General features: G+C 41.3%; 1 protein-coding gene across 6 annotated transcripts in view; it reads right to left on the reverse strand.

Annotated features, from left to right (window-relative positions):
• Positions 1 to 21,928, reverse strand: part of LOC307038646 (pleckstrin homology domain-containing family A member 7-like) — a 168,434-nt gene that overhangs the window by 4,867 nt on the left and 141,639 nt on the right. For 5 of the 6 annotated variants that reach the window (XM_079680208.1, XM_079680209.1, XM_079680211.1 and 2 more), the window contains 13 exons: positions 20,195 to 20,278; positions 16,630 to 16,683; positions 14,674 to 14,733; positions 10,991 to 11,071; positions 10,186 to 10,335; positions 9,555 to 9,656; positions 9,206 to 9,317; positions 8,248 to 8,378; positions 7,524 to 7,712; positions 6,171 to 6,258; positions 4,908 to 4,999; positions 4,069 to 4,314; positions 730 to 903 (listed from right to left, as the gene is read on the reverse strand). In XM_079680208.1, coding sequence (XP_079536334.1) covers positions 730 to 903; positions 4,069 to 4,314; positions 4,908 to 4,999; positions 6,171 to 6,258; positions 7,524 to 7,712; positions 8,248 to 8,378; positions 9,206 to 9,317; positions 9,555 to 9,656; positions 10,186 to 10,335; positions 10,991 to 11,071; positions 14,674 to 14,733; positions 16,630 to 16,683; positions 20,195 to 20,278 — 1,563 coding nt within the window. The remainder of the gene's footprint in view (positions 1 to 729; positions 904 to 4,068; positions 4,315 to 4,907; positions 5,000 to 6,170; positions 6,259 to 7,523; positions 7,713 to 8,247; positions 8,379 to 9,205; positions 9,318 to 9,554; positions 9,657 to 10,185; positions 10,336 to 10,990; positions 11,072 to 14,673; positions 14,734 to 16,629; positions 16,684 to 20,194; positions 20,279 to 21,928) is intronic. The other variant, XM_079680210.1, reaches the window with a different exon arrangement.

Raw genomic sequence — 21,928 nt, forward strand, 5'->3', positions numbered from 1 at the left:
AGATACGTTTGTTGTTTTTACATTGTTTTACATTGCCAATTGTGTTTGTTGACTTGTGAAGCCCTCTGAGACAAATAGGATTTTGGATTTTGGGCTACATAAATAAACTTGAAGTGAATTGAAGTCAATGACTCACACCCATTTAAAAACCACACAGAAAAACCCATTTGATTGACAGGCCTCCCAGGGTCTAGACTTTCCCCTTTCAGGATGACAATTCAATGAATGCACTTTAGATCTTTTTGTGATTTAAATACATGTTATATATACAATTTAAGAATGGTTGCATAATATTCAATATGAGCTCAGCACACTGATGAACTGAGAACTAAAGTGCCGATTTAACTGTCAGAGGATTATCATCTTTTGATGTGCTCTTATGCCTCTGCGCAGGCGACAGCTGTGGCCGTATGAATTATGTTTTGGGGTTATTTAAATCTGTCCATCCCAGGAACGGATTTCTCCAAATGTCTACTTGGATTAGATTTTGGTTGTCAAAGTTTAAAGTCACTGTGATGTAATGAAACCCATTTTAGGCTATACCGAGAATTGATATGCTAATTAGGATATTTTCACACATATCTAATAGAATAAAACTTCACATATTGGAAGAACACGGATGTTAAGACGTTGTTGTAAAGATGTAAGCCGCAGTGAGTGACTGTGTGTGTGTGTGTGTGTGTGTGTGTGTGTGTGTGTGTGTGTGTGTGTGTGTGTGTGTGTGTCTACCTCCCGGCTGATATCCAGGTCGTAGTCCAGAGGCTCCACATCCACCTCCCGTATGTGTGTGGCTGTGACCGTCACCCACTCATCTGATTGGATCCTCCCTCTCTCCTTGGCCTGGCTCCACCCTTCATCACTCTGACCCTCTGCAGCCAGACGCTCCTCCTTCCAGTCAAACACCTGCAAACAGCAGGAGTCATTATTACAATCTTTAAAGTAGATCACAAAACCTCTCTTTCTGGACATGTGTTTGAAAGGTGTTACCATCAAAATGTACTTAAAGCTGTTGATATTATTTCCACTGATTAACAGGATTTCAATATAGACAATATCCCCCTAACAGTGAGTAACATTGTAAATAAATATATATCAAATATCTGCTATATTGCACCCAGTGTCCACATAAAATCTACTTATATTGAGTTTAAGCCTTTAAAGATCATACATTGTTAGTTAAACAATTATTAAACTTGTATGAAGTTGATTTGCAGCATATTTTATAATTACTTGGTTAGCACAAACGCTGAGAAATGAGTACTTCAGCTGCAAAATAAAAAATAAATGCTGGTTATCCGATGTTTTCTTTGCTATTTAACAGGATTAATTTTGAAAAATAAACACCATAGTTGCAGCCTTGGTAGTTTAACAGTAAAGGATTATAAAAAATACTTAAAAGCAGGTTTATATTCTTCAATAAAGTGAAATAAAAGACAAAGCCACAGGAAGCTGTGCCAGGTAGGGCAAAAAAGGGAGTGAATAGGGAAATGCAGTAGCACTGTAGTAAACTAAAGAATCATTTCAAAAATATAATATAATTTGGCGTAAAACAATATGTAATCTCTGTGCTTCAGATAGAGGGAGACAAAAATGCATTTAAACATTTTTTTCAACCTAGAATAAATATAGAATAGTTCATCCAGGAATTAGACAGTACCATTTTTTAGAATCATTACTCGAGAAAACCCAGGAATAAGATTTTAATTACACACATCCCATCTCTCCTATGCAAACAGTATCTACAAAAATACTCTGAGTCCCAGACAACATGTAAGTGTGTGTGTGTGTGTGTGTGTGTGTGTGTGTGTGTGTGTGTGTGTGTGTGTGTGTGTGTGTGTGTGTGTGTGTGTGTGTGTGTGTGTGTGTGTGTGTGCGTGTGTGTGTGTGTGTTGAGGGGTACTTGTGAGTAATCATCCCAGGAGCATCAAAGCCATGCATCCTCCCGCTCCAGTAGCCTGCAGATCTGCTGCTCTGAGAGACACTGCAGCCCATGCCTTGTTGTGCTCAGGAGAATCAAAACACACAGGAGGAGAGAGAGAGAAAGAGAAAGATAGAAAGAGAGAGAGAGAGAAACACCATGCAGGAACAGAGTCATCAGGAAAAACCCACGACAGACAGATCAGGAAGAACACAGCCCAGAGGAGGATCAAGAAGCAAGGAACTCTTTATTGTCGAGTGCAAATCTCTACATGATAGAAAAGGGAAGAGTTGTGCGTTGCTTCTCGATAACACAGAATTAGGTGATTAGCAGTTCACTTCTCTAAGGTCTCTATTATATTTCTATACTCTTCAACTGAACCTCCTGGATCTATATTTCTTAAATCTTTGATCTGATATATTGTATGTAGCTGTGGAAGGATAAAAGCAATGTGGCAGAAAAGCTCTCAAGATGTGGGGAAAACAAGGAGTGGAGCAGATGGGCATTGATTAACGTCCCTTTTCTCTCATAAAACAACTCATTTGAAGAACTTAATTGGATATCTGGTTAATTATAAGGTATTTTTCACAATTGTTGTATCCAAATTATCAAAAATAATGACATAAATTAGGAAAGTAATCATCCTAATTTAAATATCCCCACTGTACAGCCCCTTGTTCACACTAATATCCCACGTAAAGTTGTCCACTCCTTGTTCATATAATTATTATTATCTCTTATTGCGTTTCAGCCCTGTTGCTTCAACCTGTCCTGTATATTTATGATGCATAAAACAGCACAGCATAGGCCACTTAAAAGTACTCACATATGAGTATATATATTATTCTCTTCCCAACTTTAATCGTGGCAATGTAAATACCAACCACTGTCAAACGATAAAAATAACCTTGTAATCTGTACAAGAAGAAAAGGCGGCATTAATGAGTTGGTTAATTCAAATATAAAATGGTGTAAACATGTTTTATGCTGGTGGAGTAGAGAAAATAAAATATGCTTTATGGTTATATGCACTGGAAATAGATAGCAGAGAACTACAGACTATGTATTGCTCACTGTTACACGGACAATTGTACTCAATGATTCATGGGGAATGTAGTCGGTTGACAGAAATCACTGTCAGTCATAAAAACAATCTGTTATGTCTCGTGTTATCTCAATGGAAGACTTTGACATTTTGGATTATCACCTTTTCACCCAGGCATTGTTAGCATTGTTAGCTTGTTAGCATTGTTAGCATGTTAGCATTCCATACTGAAACTAGATTTAGTTTAAATGTCAAAGTATTCCTCTATTGGTTAAAACCAGCACATCTTCCTAACTGAACTCTGCTCTTACACAGAAACCTTAAAGCTAGCACATTGCATCGTTTCTATGATTCTGAAGTGCTTTGAAACAAACCACGGTTAATTAAAAAACGATGATTAAGGAGGTACATTTGGGACAAAGGCAAAAAACATCATCGGCAAAACAAGGCACTTGGATTTCATTCGAAGAAAAGAAAGCAGGGAGGTGTAATCATGATTTGTGCCACTAGCATCGCCCTTTCCCTTCATTTCATCAACCTGATTATTTCCCCCCACTCTTCTATATGCTCTATATACCAAATCTCTACAAAATATAACTGTACAACTGTATACTGAAAATATCCCTCAGTAAATAAATAAAAGTGTGCAGGGTATGTAGATGTACATACATGGGCTCTTCTCTCTACTTTCTGGTGAGTAAAACAGAGGCAGTGCGATGCCTTCCTTATATCTTAGTGGATTTACATTCAGAATTGTGTCAGTGAGGTCCCACCGTGGGGCGGGAGGGCAACCCCTGAACCTTTTAAAAAAATAAAAAGGGAGCGACAGTCCCAGTCCCGAAACTAGCCAAATATCCCCGTCAAATCCCCGTGTGCTCATTTGTCTCCCATTGTTCTTAAAGCATTCACCAAGCTAGCTAGCCAGCCTGCCCTTTAGCGCGTTAGTGCTAACAACCATTGGTTACACAGAGCAGCAGAGAGGGCTAGCGTGTTAGCATTCCCAGCTAGGTTGTTATGTGCCAGGGGGCTGGAGAGTGTAGCAGCAGTGGTGGTGGAGGTGGAGCTCCCTGTGTCTGCTGCTGCTGCTGCGCGGGGGGTAACGTACGGAGGCCGGGGGGTCCGAGGTGTTGGTGGGCAGCCTAGAGGAGGAGGATGAGCGTTGGGCGGTGGAGGAGGAGGAGGAGCGCTCCTGGCTCAGGTTCCTCTTGCGCTCGCGAACTAGCGCCTTCTGGTGGCGCTTCATCCGCTCCAGCTGCTCCTCCGCCGTCATGCGGCCCCGAGGCTGAGCGCCCGACAGCTGCAGGACGTCCGGAGGAGACGACAGGAGCTCCAAGGCACTCTTAGGTCTCTCCTGGTTGGAGGGGGGGGAGAAGGAACAATACAGGGAGGGTTGAAACAAGGTCGAAGAGGGAAGGGAGAGAGGGGATGGATGTTTGGTGGGGTTGGTTCAAGAGGAATGGGACAATTTAGATGATGAGAGAAGATGAAAGCGGGCAGGAATTACAAAGATGGAGGAACAGTGACATCGTTTAGTGAACAAAGAATGAGAGAAACAGGAAATGGCAATAATGAATGTGACAGATTTAATACCGCTGAGAGAGTTTGCTAAATTTGGCTGGTTAGAAGGATACAAGTTATGTCACAAATGTCCACAACCGGCATATCAATTGCTACTTTTATCTAAAAAGTATAATGCATACATTAAAAAGAAAGTCTCTGTTGTCTTTGAACGGGCTCGTATACTGCACATGTTGATTCATCAAATGCTTTATAGCTAAACTTAACTGTGATTCGTTCATGTCTACTAGTGGTGCTCACCCTTAGAGCGCTAAGTCAGTCAGATCCTTTAAGTGTAGGATAACAATGTTCAACACATCTGGCTTTTACAAATTGAGATTACTCCGGGCGATCACACATATCTGCAGATGTTCCTCCTGTACTCACCCTGGCTGCAGAGCCCCCAGGACCCCTCCTCAGGGTGACGTAGGACGCGATATAGTTGGACTGGTTCAGGCGAGATGAGGGGCCTGACAGACCTAGTTCATGAAAAACAAGACAGGAAGTAGCACAGCTTAGTTCCGTTTGCCAAGTAAAGAAATTATTAAGGTAAAACAATGAAAACACAGCGAGGAAATGCTAAATTAAGACCCTCACAAGAGAAGGAAATTGAAATTCCACCAAAGCCAGGTGCAATATCTACAGTAGCAATGAAAGTGTAAAATAATCTGCCCTGTGATACGGATCCACTTCAACATTTTGGTTTTAGTCTTGGCCCATCCTACATCCTTCCAACAAGGATTAGGGTTAGCTAGTGTTATAGTCATCCTATTCTTCATTACCTCCTTTCCATAGTTTAATGGTGATACAAAAAAGTGATTATTTGCACTGGTAATAAAAAAATATTTCAAAAGTTATGAAAAATTTAAATTAGGATTAAAATGAAATAAATAAATTCCTTAAACGTGGGGCCTGCTGACCGCTGTTCTTTACGCTTGGTCTTAATGGTCACCCGAGTCTACAGGGAAAGCACTTTGGAGTTCATATTCCTGTCTCTCATTTCTTACTTTTCACCTTGTTTCCAACTGTTTCAGGAGAGTGCATTTACGTAGTCACGTTGTGCCTCTTCACTTTTACACTCCAGGGGTCAGAGTTCATATGGTGGGGGAATTCCATTGGCGGTATGCGCCGGCCTGTGCCTTTACCTTGGACTTCTGGTAGAACTGCTCGTGTCTTGATAGATTGAGTGGGGAAGTTCATGAGATCTTTCTATTCCCTCAACTTAATTTAAATTAAAAGTTTACGAAATTAGATTATTAATTTGGTTTAAAGGTTGTATCAGGATTGAGAATAATTATAATACCGTTCCAGATTGGTTTACAATGTATTCTTCTGCTCCTGTTAACAAATTACTGAGAGAAGAGATTGGATTTCTAATGAAAATGTCATTCTGAACATAAAAACACCCGTTTGTGCATAATCAAAGTTTCATCAATTTAATTAAAGCTCGCTAACATCTATTTTTCCTATTTCTATGCTGTACACCAAAACCCAGTTTGTTTCCTGGAGAAAAATATCAGAATAACCAGATGTGGATCCTATATACCTACTTTAATTATATTTATAAAAAACACACAGAATTATGTGCTGGAATGCAAACCATGCTGGGAGGTCAATAGTCATAAAGAAAGAATTTAACATTTCAGATACCTTTGCCCTGGAAGTACAGGTAGTCCATGTTGGCCCCCGTGCTCACGGCCGGCAGCTCTGGTTCACTCAGGTACGACCGCATGTCCGTCTGTAACCAGAAAACATTCAACAGGAAGACAGAATGTTAGCTATTGGTACAAAAACAACAATTGCATTTGAAACAACAATTTAAAAAATCATTCAAACAAGCTTCGTTCTTCATTCTTGCTCAAATGAATAACCCTGAATCACACCTCACGTCTAACTAGCAGGGAACCTCCAGTACATTACTTTAGTTTCTCTTCAACCAGGTTTCACTCTGCTTTCCATCCTTCAATAACCCTGAACAATTTGCCTATAGCTTACTTAAAGGGGACCTATCATGCAAAATGCACTTTTGTACGTCTTTTCTACCTGAATATGTGTCCCCGGTGTTCCAGGGAACTCACCAAGTGTCAGAAAACACAACCCTCTCTATTTTCCTCCTTACCCAAATCTCTTAAAAAGGGGCTGCAACGGATCTGATACAGACTGATCCAGATTTGAACACTTCTATGACGTCACAGAAGTGGCGCTACGGCTATTGGGCCAACTCCACCAATCAGGAGGAAACAGCCACGGACATTGCCGTTGGAAAGCGCTGGAGACGCTGTAGTACATATGCCAGGCCTGTAGATGTTGCTGTTCTCACAGAATCAGCCCATGATGCAAAGACAGTGTTGAATTGAGAGAAATGAGGAATGGCTAAAATGCATGATCTGTTTGGTATTTTGAAAAATAAAAAGTATAAATATGCCTTATATAGGTATGGTCCTACACTATATTATTCAAACATAGCATGATAGGTCCACTTTAAACTTGACATTATTGCATTTAATTTTGTATACAACAGCAATTACTTTTTTGCAAATGTGTTTATAGTTTATTTAGTAGTAGCTTGTTAGTCTTTTATAGGGTGTTTTACCTTATTCTGTATATGTTTATATACTCTAGATACTTTTATATTTACTGTTTGTTCATTTTTTACTTTTTTACATGTTGCAGTAACAAAAACAAATCCCAGTTCAGGATCAATCCATGATATTTAACTAGACACTAGATTGTTAAACACCTGAACCATTCATCTGTTTGCAACTTATACATATCAATATTCCAATTACTGTACATAGACATTTTTCCACTATTTCTATTATATTCTATTGTATTGTATTTACTTGCACTATTTAATCTGTTTCATTGTGTTGCACTGTTGGAGGAGCCTGTGACCTAAGATGTTCATTGTCATAATGTACATTATGTACACATGAGAATAAAAGCCTTGAAACTTGAAACACTAGTGGGGAGATGAATTGAAGTAACTTAAGGACAGACTACCTCTCCGTTGGCGACGTACTGCCCGCCCTCCCGGTCCCTCTTCCTCTCGTCTGATTGGCGCTTCAGCCCTCGCACCGACATGTGGCGGATGACGGACGCCTCTTTGGGGAGCGGCGGCACCACGGGGGGCGGGTCCTCGCTGTCATAGAGGTGAGGGAGGGGAGGCCTGGGGGGGGCGCTGTCCTCGGCCTGGACACCCACCAGGAGGGAAAACAATATTCAGTATTTTAGAAGAACCAGAATGTAATGCTGATGAAGACCTCGTGAACAACATTATCCGGCCAAAGATTCACTAAAATGAAAGACTCTAATATTTATCTTAATAAAAACCCAATCATATACGTGAAAAAACACCAGAAGAAATAATAATAATGACTTTACTTACTCTTCTTCTAGTAATACAAGTAAGTAAGATCTTCAAAAGGGAATGTATAGAATAAAATAAATAAAATAAAATTCACTCATTTGAATAACAAATCAATTTCATTCATCTGATGATGGGAAAAATGGGCGAGGCATACAACAGGAATATAGAAATGACGAATAATGTCCTAATTATTCAATTATTGTTCTTTTTCTGATTTGTGGATTGTTATTCCATGTTTCTTGTTTTGTTTCAACTCATTTTGTTGTGTTACCACATTATTTTCCAAAAAAAAGGCAACAAAAATAAATCCAATATGAAGTGAACTCTGTGGTATCTGAGCAGACGGGGGACACTCACCCACTTTGGCACGGTGCTGTGCGGCAGCGTTTGGGAGCGGGCGTTGGGCACGGAGCTGCGAGGCGGAGGCTGGACCTCGGCGCTGAGAGAAGGCACGGAGCGGTCCGACACCGAAGGCACTAGTTTCCTCTCTGGGGAAAAAACAGAGAAATCAAAGTCAATCTTTCAGTTTGTGTGTACAGACAGAGAGAGCGAAATACCGTTTCCCACAATCCCAAATACAAAAACATATAGAAATATGTATATCCTATATATACAGAATCAACAGACACATTTATACATATGCACATATTAAGACCTTAATAAAAGCACAACAATCAATATATACAACAATGACAGTCACTTCAATAGCTTTGGGAATGTGGTGTTAAAGTGCAACATTGTCCATAGCAGCGTAAAAAAGTGTCTGCTGCTGGATTTGAGTGTCTGAGTGTATGTGTGGTGTTAAAGTCCAGTGGGGAGAGGGGGGAGAGGGGGGAGAGGTGGGAGAGAGAAATCAAGGTTTTGAACTTATAAATGTTAGCATATGTATGTATATGTGTACATATGTATGTATATGTGTACATATGTATGTGTATGTATATATAGAATTTTATTTATTTTTATTTATTATTATTTATTTATTTATTTTATGCAACTGGATGACTAACGGGAGAGCTACCTCTGTGTGAGCTATGCTGTGCTTTCTGCCCTCTCCTTTTCTAATCATTTAGTTTGTTTTTCGGATGTATAAACGGTCTAATTGTTGAAATAGTAGAATAATAATAATAACATAAAAAGCAGTCCTGAAATGGAGTCACACTCAGAAAGGAGGGGAAAAGTCTGACCGCATTTATATTAAAAGACGTAGAAACACAGACATGATGACACAGATTATATTTATACTTTATTGATCCCCATTTTGGAAAAAGAAGCCACAGTAGCTGATAATAACCGCGGGGTTGCTATGGTTACTCACCTGGGTTCTGGACAGAGTCGATGGTGATCTTGTAGTTGGCTTTGCTGGCACTCAGCCCCCCCATCACGTCCTCGATCCTCCACAGCTCGCGCTTCATCTCTCCTTTCTCCTGCTGCGAGATGCAAACACACACACACATTTTATGTTTGTCATATGTCGACATATGGAAACCTGCGATTCAGGAATTGTCAGACATTATTAGACCAACAGCTTGTAGAAGACAAGAGGACAAATGTAATACAGATGGTTCAAACTCTACAAATCACCTTTAAGATACCCAGTTTATGAAAACAGATGCTGTAACTGAAAAACCATTGAATCTGCTGTGAGCTGCAGTACCGGCTCTCACCTGAGGGGTGGCACTGTGGTTCATGTGAGCCTGCAGCGCCGTCCTCAGCTGCTCCATGGACCTCTCCAGCCGGTTGTACTCCTCCCAGGCCTGAGCCATCTCCTGCAGACACACACAGTCTTAGGTTACATAATATACATATAATACATACATATACTGTCCATGTATAGCAATGAGATCGAGTTTTTTAAAAATGTTTTCACAAACTTAATTGCAGGCATCATTGCGGCTGGGTATCAGTTCTTAACACCAAAATAATGATAGTTATAAAATGAGGTACTCTATTGGTATCGGTTATCTATAAGGGACACACATTCTATTAAACATAGATGCAAACTTAGTAGCTGCATGCATTCAAACACACATGCATACAAAGAGACACACACTTATTAAACACACTTTTAAATACTATTATGAGACTTTGCACACGTGTCACTCAATACATTGGATACATATCCGTGGTGTTAGAATAGTATCCTTATTAATACTCTGATAGATTTAAACCTTATTCCTACCGACTACACATACAGTTTGTTGTGCAAAATTCAAATTGGCTGGTAAAATATTCAAGAGGCTAGTAGCTGATACACCCACAATAATACATTTGTACACCCTGTGATGGCATACACACCGTGGAGAGGCGGGATATTTGGGCCCGGATGGACACCAGGTCCTCCTGCAGCAGCCTCTGCTGGTAGGAGATCTTCTGAGCGTGGGCCGGCTGGTCCTGGTACAGCTCCATCTGCTGGTGGGACACGTCCAGCACACTCTCCAACTTGTCCTGTTGGGGTGAGGAGTCGAACAGCATGAGGCTAACCAAAGCAACTATACAGTAAGACCTACTAAATCCTGCTTTTATGATATTCGGAAGAGGACACTTTTTCAACAATGCCTCCAGAGGGCAGCATGTTCGTACACTCAATCATAAACTTCCATTAGATCTAATTTTACTTAACTGGAAATGATCACTTTCATTCTTGTCTTTACAGTATATTTATTGTGTTTAATATACTTTTTAGTGGATTCAGCATCCTTCCAAGAACTGATGAGACTGTAGTGTCTTCAGTGTTGTGTTTTTGGAGAGGTCTGGGAATAGTGAATACAATAAATCAAAAATATGGAGTCTGAAAAATCAATACCCAAATTGAAATTGGATGTGCACTGCTCTATACTATTTAATACCTGAATCTTCCCTTCTGTTTTACTCCATTAGCTCAATTGACCAAATGTATCTAGCTCATTTAAAAACATTGCTACAAGATACAGAGACAATATAGCAGGAATTCAAACAGTAAGGCAAAACAAAAGCAAGATCGAAATAATAATAAAGGGATTAAAGATGATACAATGAATAAAAGTCTGAAAATGTGTATTTTTAAGAAGACATTTAAACTAAATCACTGATTCTGCGAGCCTTATCTACCAACTGTTCATACCTTATCTTCCTTCAGAGAGCTGATCGTCGCCTCCAGGTCTTTGAGGATCTTATCCTGCTCACACAGCCGACTCAGCTTCACCTGCAGGGGGAGACACTGAGTGAGCACTGAGCGAGAGAGGGGAGTATTGTGTAGGGACTGTGCACACATTAAAGCACTTCTTTAGTAACTAGCATTAATAATAATAGATTTAATTTGTTAACGCTTTTACAGGTGCTCAAAGACGCTTTACAGATATAGTGAAAAGAAAAGAAAAGAAAGGAACAACAAATAAATATATAGTTAAAGTTAAAGTCAAATAATACAAAAACAATCACACATGAAAAGCCAGATTGAAGAGGTGAGTGTTTTGAAGGAGGTGAGGTCGGTGCAGTCTCTGATGGGTTGTGGGAGTGAGTTCCAGAGGGAGGGGACAGCGACGAAGAAGGCTCTGTCCCCCCAGGTCCGGTGATTGGTGCGGGTGGGGATGGATAGGAGGTTGGCTTCTGATGAGCGGAGGCAGCGGGAAGGGGTGTGGTGGTGCAGTAGGTCTGTGGGGTAGGGGGGGGGCCTGATTGTTGAGGGTTTTGTGAGTAATCAGGAGGACTTTGAAGTGATGTGGTCTCGGGAGCGGGTGTGGGTGAGGAGGCGGGCAGCAGAGTTCTGGATATGTTGGAGTTTATTGAGGAGGTTGGATGGTATGCCGTAGAGGATGCTATTGCAGTAGTCGAGTCATGATGTGATGAATCCATGAATCAGGGTTTCAGCAGCAGAGGGGGAGAGTGATGGGCGGAGACGAGCAATGTTTTTGAGGTGGAAAAAGGCGGTCCTGGTGATGTGATTTATGTGGTGGTTGATATAATCTTTTTTGTGGTGAATTTGAGCTGACTGTCGAAGATGACTCCGAAGTTGCGGATGTGAGGGGGGGAGATAGAGTGTGGCTGTCAATGGTTGAAATTCTGGATGGCTTTGGTGGGATGGGGGGCTGATGATGATGATGTCTGATTTGGCACTGTTCAGTTGGAGTTAATTTGTTTGCATCCATGCTTTTATTTCTGAGAGAAAGTTGGTGAGAGTGGAGTGTGTTGTGGGGGTGATGGTTTTTGTTGAGATATAGAGTTGGATGTCATCGGCGTAGCAATGTGTAGCAATGCGTAGCAGCATTAGTGTGCGTCTGTCCGTTGACCTCTGGTAATTAAAAGTAGGGTAGGTCATTTTGGAGAAACCAGCTCGAGTGCGCTAGAATTTGAAAATACACAACCGGAACATATCTGCTACTTCCTTACAGAGCCCCTCCTCCAACACACACGAACGTGCACATGACCAATGAGGGCACGAGATAAGTTTGTGCACAGATGGAAGGCTGACAGGCAGGTAGGCCATCCAGTTACTTTAGCCGGGCCGGCTCAGATGATTGGTCGTGCTTTTTACAGTACCACGGCTTCCACAGATGACATTTTTTTATGTATTTATTGTCAAAGCATTTAATATATTCATTGCTATCGGGATGTTAAGAGCATTCCATGGAATATAACAAAAAGTGTTTCTGAAGTGAATTACCTACCCCACCTTTAAGAGGCCCATTTACTTAATGGCAACTTCACCTGCAGCTGTTGATACATAAGTATTTGTACAAGAAAGTGCCACTCCGTGTGTTTGTGTGTATGAAAGTGGAGCGTTTGTAATTTTTTACTGCATGAAGGTTTGTAAAACCTTAAAGAGGCCATATTATGCTCATTGTCAGCTTTGTATTTATACATAGTGCCTCTACTGTGACATGTCTCCATGCTCTGATTGGTTAGCTGGCCGGCTCTGTTGTGATTGGTCAACCGCTTACAGATGTCCCGACCCTTAGCCTATCACGCAACTTCGGGATTTTAGCCTTTGCAGACCATTTACATGCACTAAAACCTTTCAGGAAGGGGGGGGGGGGGGAAGCATGATAGGGCCTCTTTAACATGCACGGTACCGTTGCTGCGCTGGTCACGTTCAGGTGTAATTACTGTGATTTAGCTTATTAGACAAAGTGTGTGCGACCCACCTGACTCTTTTAATTAAAGTGTCGAGGGGCTCTGAGCCCGTTAATTAATCCTCCGTTAAACAAGGCAAACGCCCAGGCGCAGGTTGGATCATTTCATCATCCTGCAGTAAAACACTCACAGGGTAACGTTGTAACTGAACAGCTTGACGTGGACAAAGTGCTTCTCCGTATACACAGTTAGTTGTTGTATTGTATCATATAAATTATTAATCCTGTTGTTTTCTCCACGGTGATGTCGTGGTTGGATCCGATCAAATATTCATCGCAGACAACGCTCTCATAAATTGTTTAAACAGCAGAGTATGCAGGGAATGTATTGGATTATCAAACTGAAGTAGTTAGCGTTCACCTTTTAACACTCTCTGTCAGCTGATTGGCCCTTGAAGCCAGGAGTATTCGTTTATCACGTATTTCCATGCTTTTTCCATAACACCCCTATTTAGTTTAGCCTTTTTCCCCTCAAGTTTCTCCTGACTGAACAACGGCAGTCAGTACCTCCCCTCTAAAGAAACTAAAATTGAATGTCACCGAAATATAATTTGTTATTTTATTGATAGCTTTTGCATAGACATGCTTAAACTGTGTGTGAATATTGCATCAAAGTACAAACAGTAATTCAAATGCTTGATCAATTTGTTAGACATTTTCAGTTGAAGGTGGGGTAGGTAATTTTGGAGAAACCGTCTCGAGTGTGCTAGAATTTGAAAATACACGGCCGGAAAAAATCTGCCACTTCCTTACAGAGCCCCTCCTCCAACACACACGAACGCGCACATGACCAATGAGGGCACGAGATAAGTTTGTGCACAGATGGAAGGCTGACAGGCAGGTAGGCCATCCAGTTATTTTAGCCGGCTCAGATGATTGGTCGAGCTTTTTACAGTATCACGGCTTCCACAGATGAACTTTTTTCAATGGATTTTTTGTCAAAGCACTTCAGATATTCATTGCTATCGGGATGTTAAGAGAATTCCATGGAATATAACAAAAAGTGTATCTCGAGCCGATTTCTCAAACTTACCTACCCCACCTTTAAGTAAGTCAAGTTTATATTGAAAAAACATATTTTAAACTTCATGTGAATATTGCATCAAACTTAATCTGTTTGATATATCTGTAAGAGTTTTTCATTCAAGTATGTAGAGCAGGGCTTCTCAAACTCCGGACCGAACTACAAATCAATCCGGACTGAACCCTGTGTCCCATTATAAAAAAGAAAAGAAAATCAGATTCTGATGTCTGACGTGTTGAGAATGAACGTGCATATATATTTACTTGTGTGCGCGAGCGTGACACGCTTTGCAGACCGCAAGTTAACCTTGACTTTCTAATGCTTCTGATGCATTTTTGCCGAGGTTCAAGGCATTCGCTACAGACAAACAGTGCCATGACTTTACTGGCATTGATCCGGACCAGTGACCTTGTATAAAATTCACAAGTGGACCTTTAACAAAAAAGTTTGAGTATCCCTGATGTAGAGTATGATACGAGAAAATATGAAAAACAATAAAAAAATCTCCAACATTTTCCTGGGCAATGGCTTCACTTTCCACCACATTTCAATGTAGTGAATATTCTTTAAATATCTAACAGAAAAACAACCAGGAACCAAATTAAAGAACATTTGAAAGCGCCAGAAATGAAAGACCCCTGTATTACTCACATCCACGTCACTTTCTGCAACCTTGACAGGTTTCCCTGCCTCCTTCTGACCTCCAGCTACCTAGAAATTGTAACAAAAAGCATTTCAAGATGTGAGTTGTACGGTCAAAGAAAGCGTCTGAACCGTGGAACAATGGCGCTGAAATAAAGGAGATACAGAACACAGAGACAGGCTACAAACTACAGTATCACGAAGCCGAGACACATTCTCTCTGCCTCGTGTGTGACAGTATGAGTGAGTTTTGGCACATCCAATCAGCTCTTGCCATGGAGAACACAATGGCTATGGTCACTTTGAAGCCCTGCACACATTGACGTATCCATAAAACCTCTATACAGTTTATTGTGGCCACTTCATACAACAAAGCACAGGAAAGTAGTTGTTTAAGATAGTCTAAGGTCAGTTGCTCCCTTTAAGTTTTGGCTACTTAAAGTTCTAGAATAACCTCCTGAAAAACTACAAAACATTAATCTACAGCACATGTGAAAATCAACTGTTAAAAGCTTTTGTTAGTGCTTGTAAATGATTAGTTTAGGTCTGCATGTACTTGTTTTTTGGAATAAAATATAGCCGTAACACAGTGGCGCTCTGTGTTGGTGTCGTGCAGCGTTTCAGAGACGATGGTAGAAGCAGCTGGCTTTTCAACCACCGGGCCACAGCCACAACACATGCACTGCCGAGCCATCCCATGCCCACTTTTCAATAGCATCGTCAACATCACCACATAGGAAGTTGGGACAGGGGGGGGGGACAGGTCAAAGGTCACGTGGATATAAGACGTTGGATGCCATTCAAGCCATAAATGCGGTGCTGAAGCAATGGGATGGTCTTTCTAGGACAAAGACACTCTATACACCTGTACACTAAATACTGGAGGGACATGCACAAGCATAAATGTGAGCACACACACATACACATACACACACCCCCGATTCCAAACCATCTAACAACCAATTTCCACTCCGTTTGCAAGTTCGTTTGGAGGGTTGCCACATTTAGTGCCGTTTCAAACCAACTAGAGGGAAGGGGGAGTTATTAAACTGCCCAACAGGAAGTTGCTATTCACCTGTCAATCAGGAAGTTATTAAACCATCCAACAGGAAGTGACTGACACTGTTGGTAGAGTTAGCCTGCTTCATAATTGTAAGTGTTTCGTCACTATATTTGAAATGACTATGTTAGCAAGGTTAGCCAGCTACCTAACAGCAGATATAAAATAATATCGAAAGAAATCAAGCGATCAAATTGTTAAAATAAGCCAATAATACGTACATTTTAGGTAATTTCTAACTGCAGTGACAGTTGACCAATGTTATTGCAGATTTTAAACCATTGTTGTGAAGAGTTATGATCTTTCCTGTTTCTGCCGGAGAGAGGGGAGTTTGTTCTGAAGCTTCCCGCTGTACTTCCACCCTCCACCTTAAAGAAGGAGCCTCATTTAACTGAGAACGTGACTACAGACGGAGATCCTCCATCAAGGTGGGTGTGGCAGGGTGATGGGGTTTGTTTGGAACTGGGCCACACAGTCACAGCCACACTACATTCAGCATTGTTTCTGCTTGAACAGCACTGGATACAGACACTCACACACACGTACAGCTTACGTTCATTAGAGACCTGAGAGGCCCAGCAGTGTAGTGCAGTAGTAAACTGTGAACTGCGAGGATCAGGGGCTCTAGAGCTCTGATCTGGGAGTCAAAATCACAAAGACACAGAGCCGCAGTCACAAAAGGGCGGCTGCTTTAGTGAGCAGTCAGAAGTCTACTGGGAATCTCTTTATTCGTGGCAAGAGTGTGGTCATCAGTAATAGGTCAGTAATAAGTGTGTTAGTTTGAGCTGAAGACATTTCAAATTAGAAAAGGCACAGAACAAATAGATAACCGGAACTAAAGCAGAAGATAAACTAGTTAAAATGTTTAACAGCGGATATCCAATTTATTCATCTCCAAACCTCACCTTCAGGTCCAGATACTCCAAGTCCTTCTTGAGCTGCATGTAGGTGTCATCACTCTAAAAGGTGACAAACATGAGGGAGGGAATTATTGATTTGTGTCAACAGGTCATATGAATCTGCGGATGTCAAGTATGAGGTGTGGATCTCTGTCATGTGTCCGTGCCAACATGCATCACAACGTACAGTAAAAATGCATTCCGATATATATCCAGAGAGGCTAATATTCTCCTACTACAGAAAACAAACACCAGCACAGACCAGATCCATCAGAAGCAGCAGATATTAAAACAATTCAGATTCAATTCAGCTCACATCACAAAAACAAACACAAGATTCACGAATCAGAAGAGCAAACGGAGCAACACATCCACAGCCAGAGCATTGGGATGTCTTTGTGGACGTCAACAAGTTAGCAGCACAACATGCCTGTGGACATTTTTCACTAGAAGCACGACATGGAAACGGACCAGCCAAGAACAGCACATGGACAAAAAAAGAGGCGGATGACGGCAGAAATCAGATGAACCATGCCCGACGTCACCACACCAAAGAACTAGAGCTGTGGGGAGAGGTTGCCACTGATATACTGAGACTTGGCTATTGATGCTGCTGCTTTTTTCACTTGTATGTCGGTTTGACATTTGGTTAATTTCACATTTAGACATACTTATAGTTGGGGACTGTGTTCTGGACTGTCACGGCTGCTGCCTTCTTGGTCCTCTTAACGGTGCTAACCTGTGTTGTATGTAAATGAGCTGTGCGGTTGCCCTGACGTGATTGGCTGCCATCTCCTGGTCCGCCTCCTGAAGATTAAGTTTGGAGCACGCTGGGCCCGACGCACTCCAATCACAGCGCACAGCCGGCGCACACCTGCTGGAGATCACTACAAAGCCTGGGGACAATTATCACTCTGGAGGCTCTGTGATGTGGGACAGTCGCCTCTCGCTACTTAGTGAATTCTGTTGAACTGTGGTTCAACTTGTGTGATTAGTAGTGTCTAGAGTAGCTTAGTTAGAGTGTAGAGTAGCTTAGTTAGTGTTTGGAGTAGTTTATGATTCTGTGACTGTTGCCTTTAGTTTAGCTGTGTTTTTGTATAGACGCTTTGTGTTAGCTGTACCACTTTTAAATTGAGGTTTGGTTTGGTTTCTTATTTAGTGTAATAGTGTTTATTCCCTTGTATACAAATAGACTCCTTTTGTTAGAGTCCTTCTTTTGTTTGGTTCCTGTGCTCTTTTGGCCTTTTTTGTTGTTCCAGGCTGCATGCCTGCCATTTTGTTTACCGCTGCTATTTAAAATAAAGCCTTTATAATTATACCAATTCCAACTGGTGTGTGTTGCATTTCCTCATCCCTAGTGGGGACGCAAAGAGTCTCCATATGCAGATGGAGCAGATGTCAGTGGTTTCGAAATGGAAGGACCATTTTGTTATGATACCTTAGAGTGGTATGCTAAATATAAAATATGACAGAGTTTGTATACATGTCTTATACAGTATGATGAGAGCATCATTGTCATTGTGTTTAAAGAAATAGTCTAGCTGTTGATTTCACCTGGGTTATATCCATAGGCGGTGGTGTGATGATTGAAGGCTGCCATCAAAGTTGGATTGTTTTTTATTTTACAAAAAGTATCCATAAATCTAGATCCTTTAATTTTTTGAATCCTATACAAATATGGTATGTTGGGGGTAATGGGACATTTAATTTGTTAGGGAATCCTCAAGGGTATTAAAATTCCTCCATCTGATCAGATATTTTCATCCAGACTGAAGTGTTGGACGGACGGATTGACGAACAGACCACTTACCAACAAAGAGCATTTTTATGTTTCTAGGAATATGTTTAAAATTCATAGTAAAAATTATATGAGCTCTGGGCTCGCGTAAAACTCAGTGGTTAGAGCTGATGGCCCACGTAGTTTGAATACATTTTTACGTGTGTCATCCCCACTATCTCCGCCTTTCAACACTGTCACTTTCTAATAAAATTTGGTCTACCTATGCTGTAAAATGTATTATCTTTTCGATTTACACACAGCATCTATTGCACGTCTGTCCGTCCTGGGAGAGGGATCCCTCCTCTGTTGCTCTCCCTGAGGTTTCTCCCATGTTCCCCTTTAAACTGTGGGGTTTCTCTGGAAGTGTTTCCTTGTACGATGTGAGGGTCTAAGGACAGAGGGTGTCGTATTGTCATACTGATATTCTGTACAAACTGAGAAGTCCACTGAGACAAATGTAACATTTGTGATATTGGGCTATATAAATAAACATTGATTGATAGATTGATTTTACATGATATAAGCTCTAAGTATGAAATAAATATAGAAACCTCCAATAGGAGATCTGAATTAATGTGCGATAATATATGTTTGGTGGCAACCTCTACCAGTAAAATGAAGGGCAGTCATTCCACATGGGGGGGGGGGGGCACACCTGGGTGTTGAAAAGGCCAAGGGGACACAGGTCAAGTCCAAGGTGGGACACAGGAGAGGGGCCGGAGCTGAGGAGGGGGCTGGTGCTAGTGGTGGAGGCAGTGAGAAAGTGGTTGTGGAGGAGGGGCTCTGAGGGGCCGTTGATCCGCTGCAGCTGGGAGACCGCGTGATGACGGGCGGCGGCCATCTTGGCCTGATGGCGGCGCAGCTGAATGAGGAGCAGCGTGAGCTCCTCCGGCTGCCAGGCAACATCAATCACACATAACCATGGTTACTTACTGTAACCCTAGTTCTGAAAAGTACAGATCGAGCCCTTTACTGGAGTCTTTGGGTAATACACTTCGCCAGTCAAAAGGTACAGAATCACCCACTGACCAATCACCCGCCGGCCAATCAGGATGATTCTACGTAACTGCTTATGGAACTAGGATTACAATATGTAACCATTGTATTAACTTACACAGGCTCTGCCATCTACTGGACACTGGGTACAGTGGGTTGAACCAGACAACTAAAATCCCAAGAAAACGCATGAAGGCATGTAGGTTTGCATGTAGGTTTGCCCTGATTGGTCGGCTATGTTTATTTATGCAAATTCAGTGGACGAATACGTAATTGGTGAACACCCAAAGAGTCCAGTAGAGGGCGGAGCCTGTGTGAGTTAGAACTGACCAAACCAAGCTACAGAGACACATCTATTTTCCTAAGCAGTAGCCGTGCATTCACAGCACTACTCACTACTAAAGGTGGCTAAATGCAGTTCAAACAAAATGCCAAACTCAGAAAAACAAACTGTAGATGTCAGGCAATGTCTTCCAAATGTTTAGCTACAGACAACTGGCCCATGCCGACAAAGGTCTAATCAATATTTGGTCAATATCTGTTAACATTTGTGTTGTAGCGGAGAATAAATGCTCTTCTTGTGACAGATTTCTTGTGAGAAACACATTTCTAGACACTGGAGGTAATCTTCCAGAAGGAATAACACATCACTTCCAGAACAGCCTCTTCTTTAGCTTTTAAGCATTAAAGTTTCTGCTCGAATGTTCAAATAATGTAATATTAATTACACACCTAATGTAACGTTTTGTTTGAATATTAATAAGCATATTTGATGTTTCTAATGGTAAGACGTACCGTTTTGCCATGAAGGCTGGGAGCGCTGACGGTGTGTGTGATGTAGCCGGATGGAGGCATTGACCGTCTCTCAATAGTAGAAGCCTGACGACACACAGACAACACAGTTTACACAATACACGCATAGGAAAATAATTACATAACGGACAATGTGTGCTATAGAAATGACACTTTAAAGACATACAACAACATATAGAATCTGTTATCACACGATATTACAGTTCACATCGCCCAAGGCTGGAATGACTCTTTTAGAGGATGCAATATCTCACATGGCCTTGATAACAACACACTGTTTTATCTCTGGGCAGCATTGGGGTTGTGAGAGAGTGGGCGCACATTTGCATATTTGTGTGTTTTTTCACAACCGAGTTGCCAATTTTCTCAGTTTGCATAAATGAGACAAATGTGTTACACAGTATATATATATTCAATACAGTATGAAGTATATTAAATATATGTATAATTGTTTAAAAAGGCTAATTTTCAGGTTCATATGTGTATGTAGTGTCTCTACTTTAAAGAGTCCTCTCCTGCTGATGTTCAGGTGTATATCAGTATGTAGTGTCTCTACTTTAAAGAGTCCTCTCCTGCTGATGTTCAGGTGTATATCAGTATGTAGTGTCTCTACTTTAAAGAGTCCTCTCCTGCTGAGGTTCAGGTGTATATCAGTATGTAGTGTCTCTACTTTAAAGAGTCCTCTCCTGCTGATGTTCAGGTGTATATCAGTATGTAGTGTCTCTACTTTAAAGAGTCCTCTCTTGCTGATGTTCAGGTGTATATCAGTATGTAGTGTCTCTACTTTAAAGAGTCCTCTCCTGCTGATGTTCAGGTGTATATCAGTATGTAGTGTCTCTACTTTAAAGAGTCCTCTCCTGCTGATGTTCAGGTGTATATCAGTATGTAGTGTCTCTACTTTAAAGAGTCCTCTCCTGCTGATGTTCAGGTGTATATCAGTATGTAGTGTCTCTACTTTAAAGAGTCCTCTCCTGCTGATGTTCAGGTGTATATCAGTATGTAGTGTCTCTACTTTAAAGAGTCCTCTCCTGCTGATGTTCAGGTGTATATCAGTATGTAGTGTCTCTACTTTAAAGAGTCCTCTCCTGCTGATGTCCAGGTGTATATCAGTAAGTAATGTCTCTACTTTAAAGAGTCCTCTCCTGCTGATGTTCAGGTGTATATCAGTAAGTAGTGTCTCTACTTTAAAGAGTCCTCTCCTGCTGATGTTCAGGTGTATATCAGTATATAGTGTCTCTACTGGGACATGTCTCCATGCTCTAATGTTCAACAAGCTCTTTATTGTTCTCATGCTGCAGCACCTCTTTTCCCCTTTTGTCTGAAACCAGAGCCCAGTCTGCTCTGATTGGTGAACTAGCCGGCTCTGTTGTGATTGGTCAACCATTTACAGAAATCCCGCCCCTTAGCCTATCATGAGCACTGTGTTTGAGCGCTAGCCAATAGAAGCGCAAGTGTTACAAAGAGAGGTCACAATGTTATGGAAGTAAACAAAAGAGTCCAATGGAGGCGTTTCAGGCACACTACAGGAAAGGGAAAACCCCAAAGTAGATGATAGGGTCTCTTTCATATAGCTTACTGACTTTATGACTGAGTGCTGATACAGTTGAGGTAGTTTAACAGACTGAGAGCCTTAAGGGCACGTCTGCCCTTGTGCCCAGAGGCACTGAAACAATTATAATGTTCAGTGGAGCAAACTTCCAACATCCTCCCCACACT

The sequence above is a fragment of the Notothenia rossii genome (assembly GCF_949606895.1).
Source record: "Notothenia rossii genome assembly, chromosome: 5".
Taxonomy (NCBI): Eukaryota; Metazoa; Chordata; class Actinopteri; order Perciformes; family Nototheniidae; genus Notothenia; species Notothenia rossii.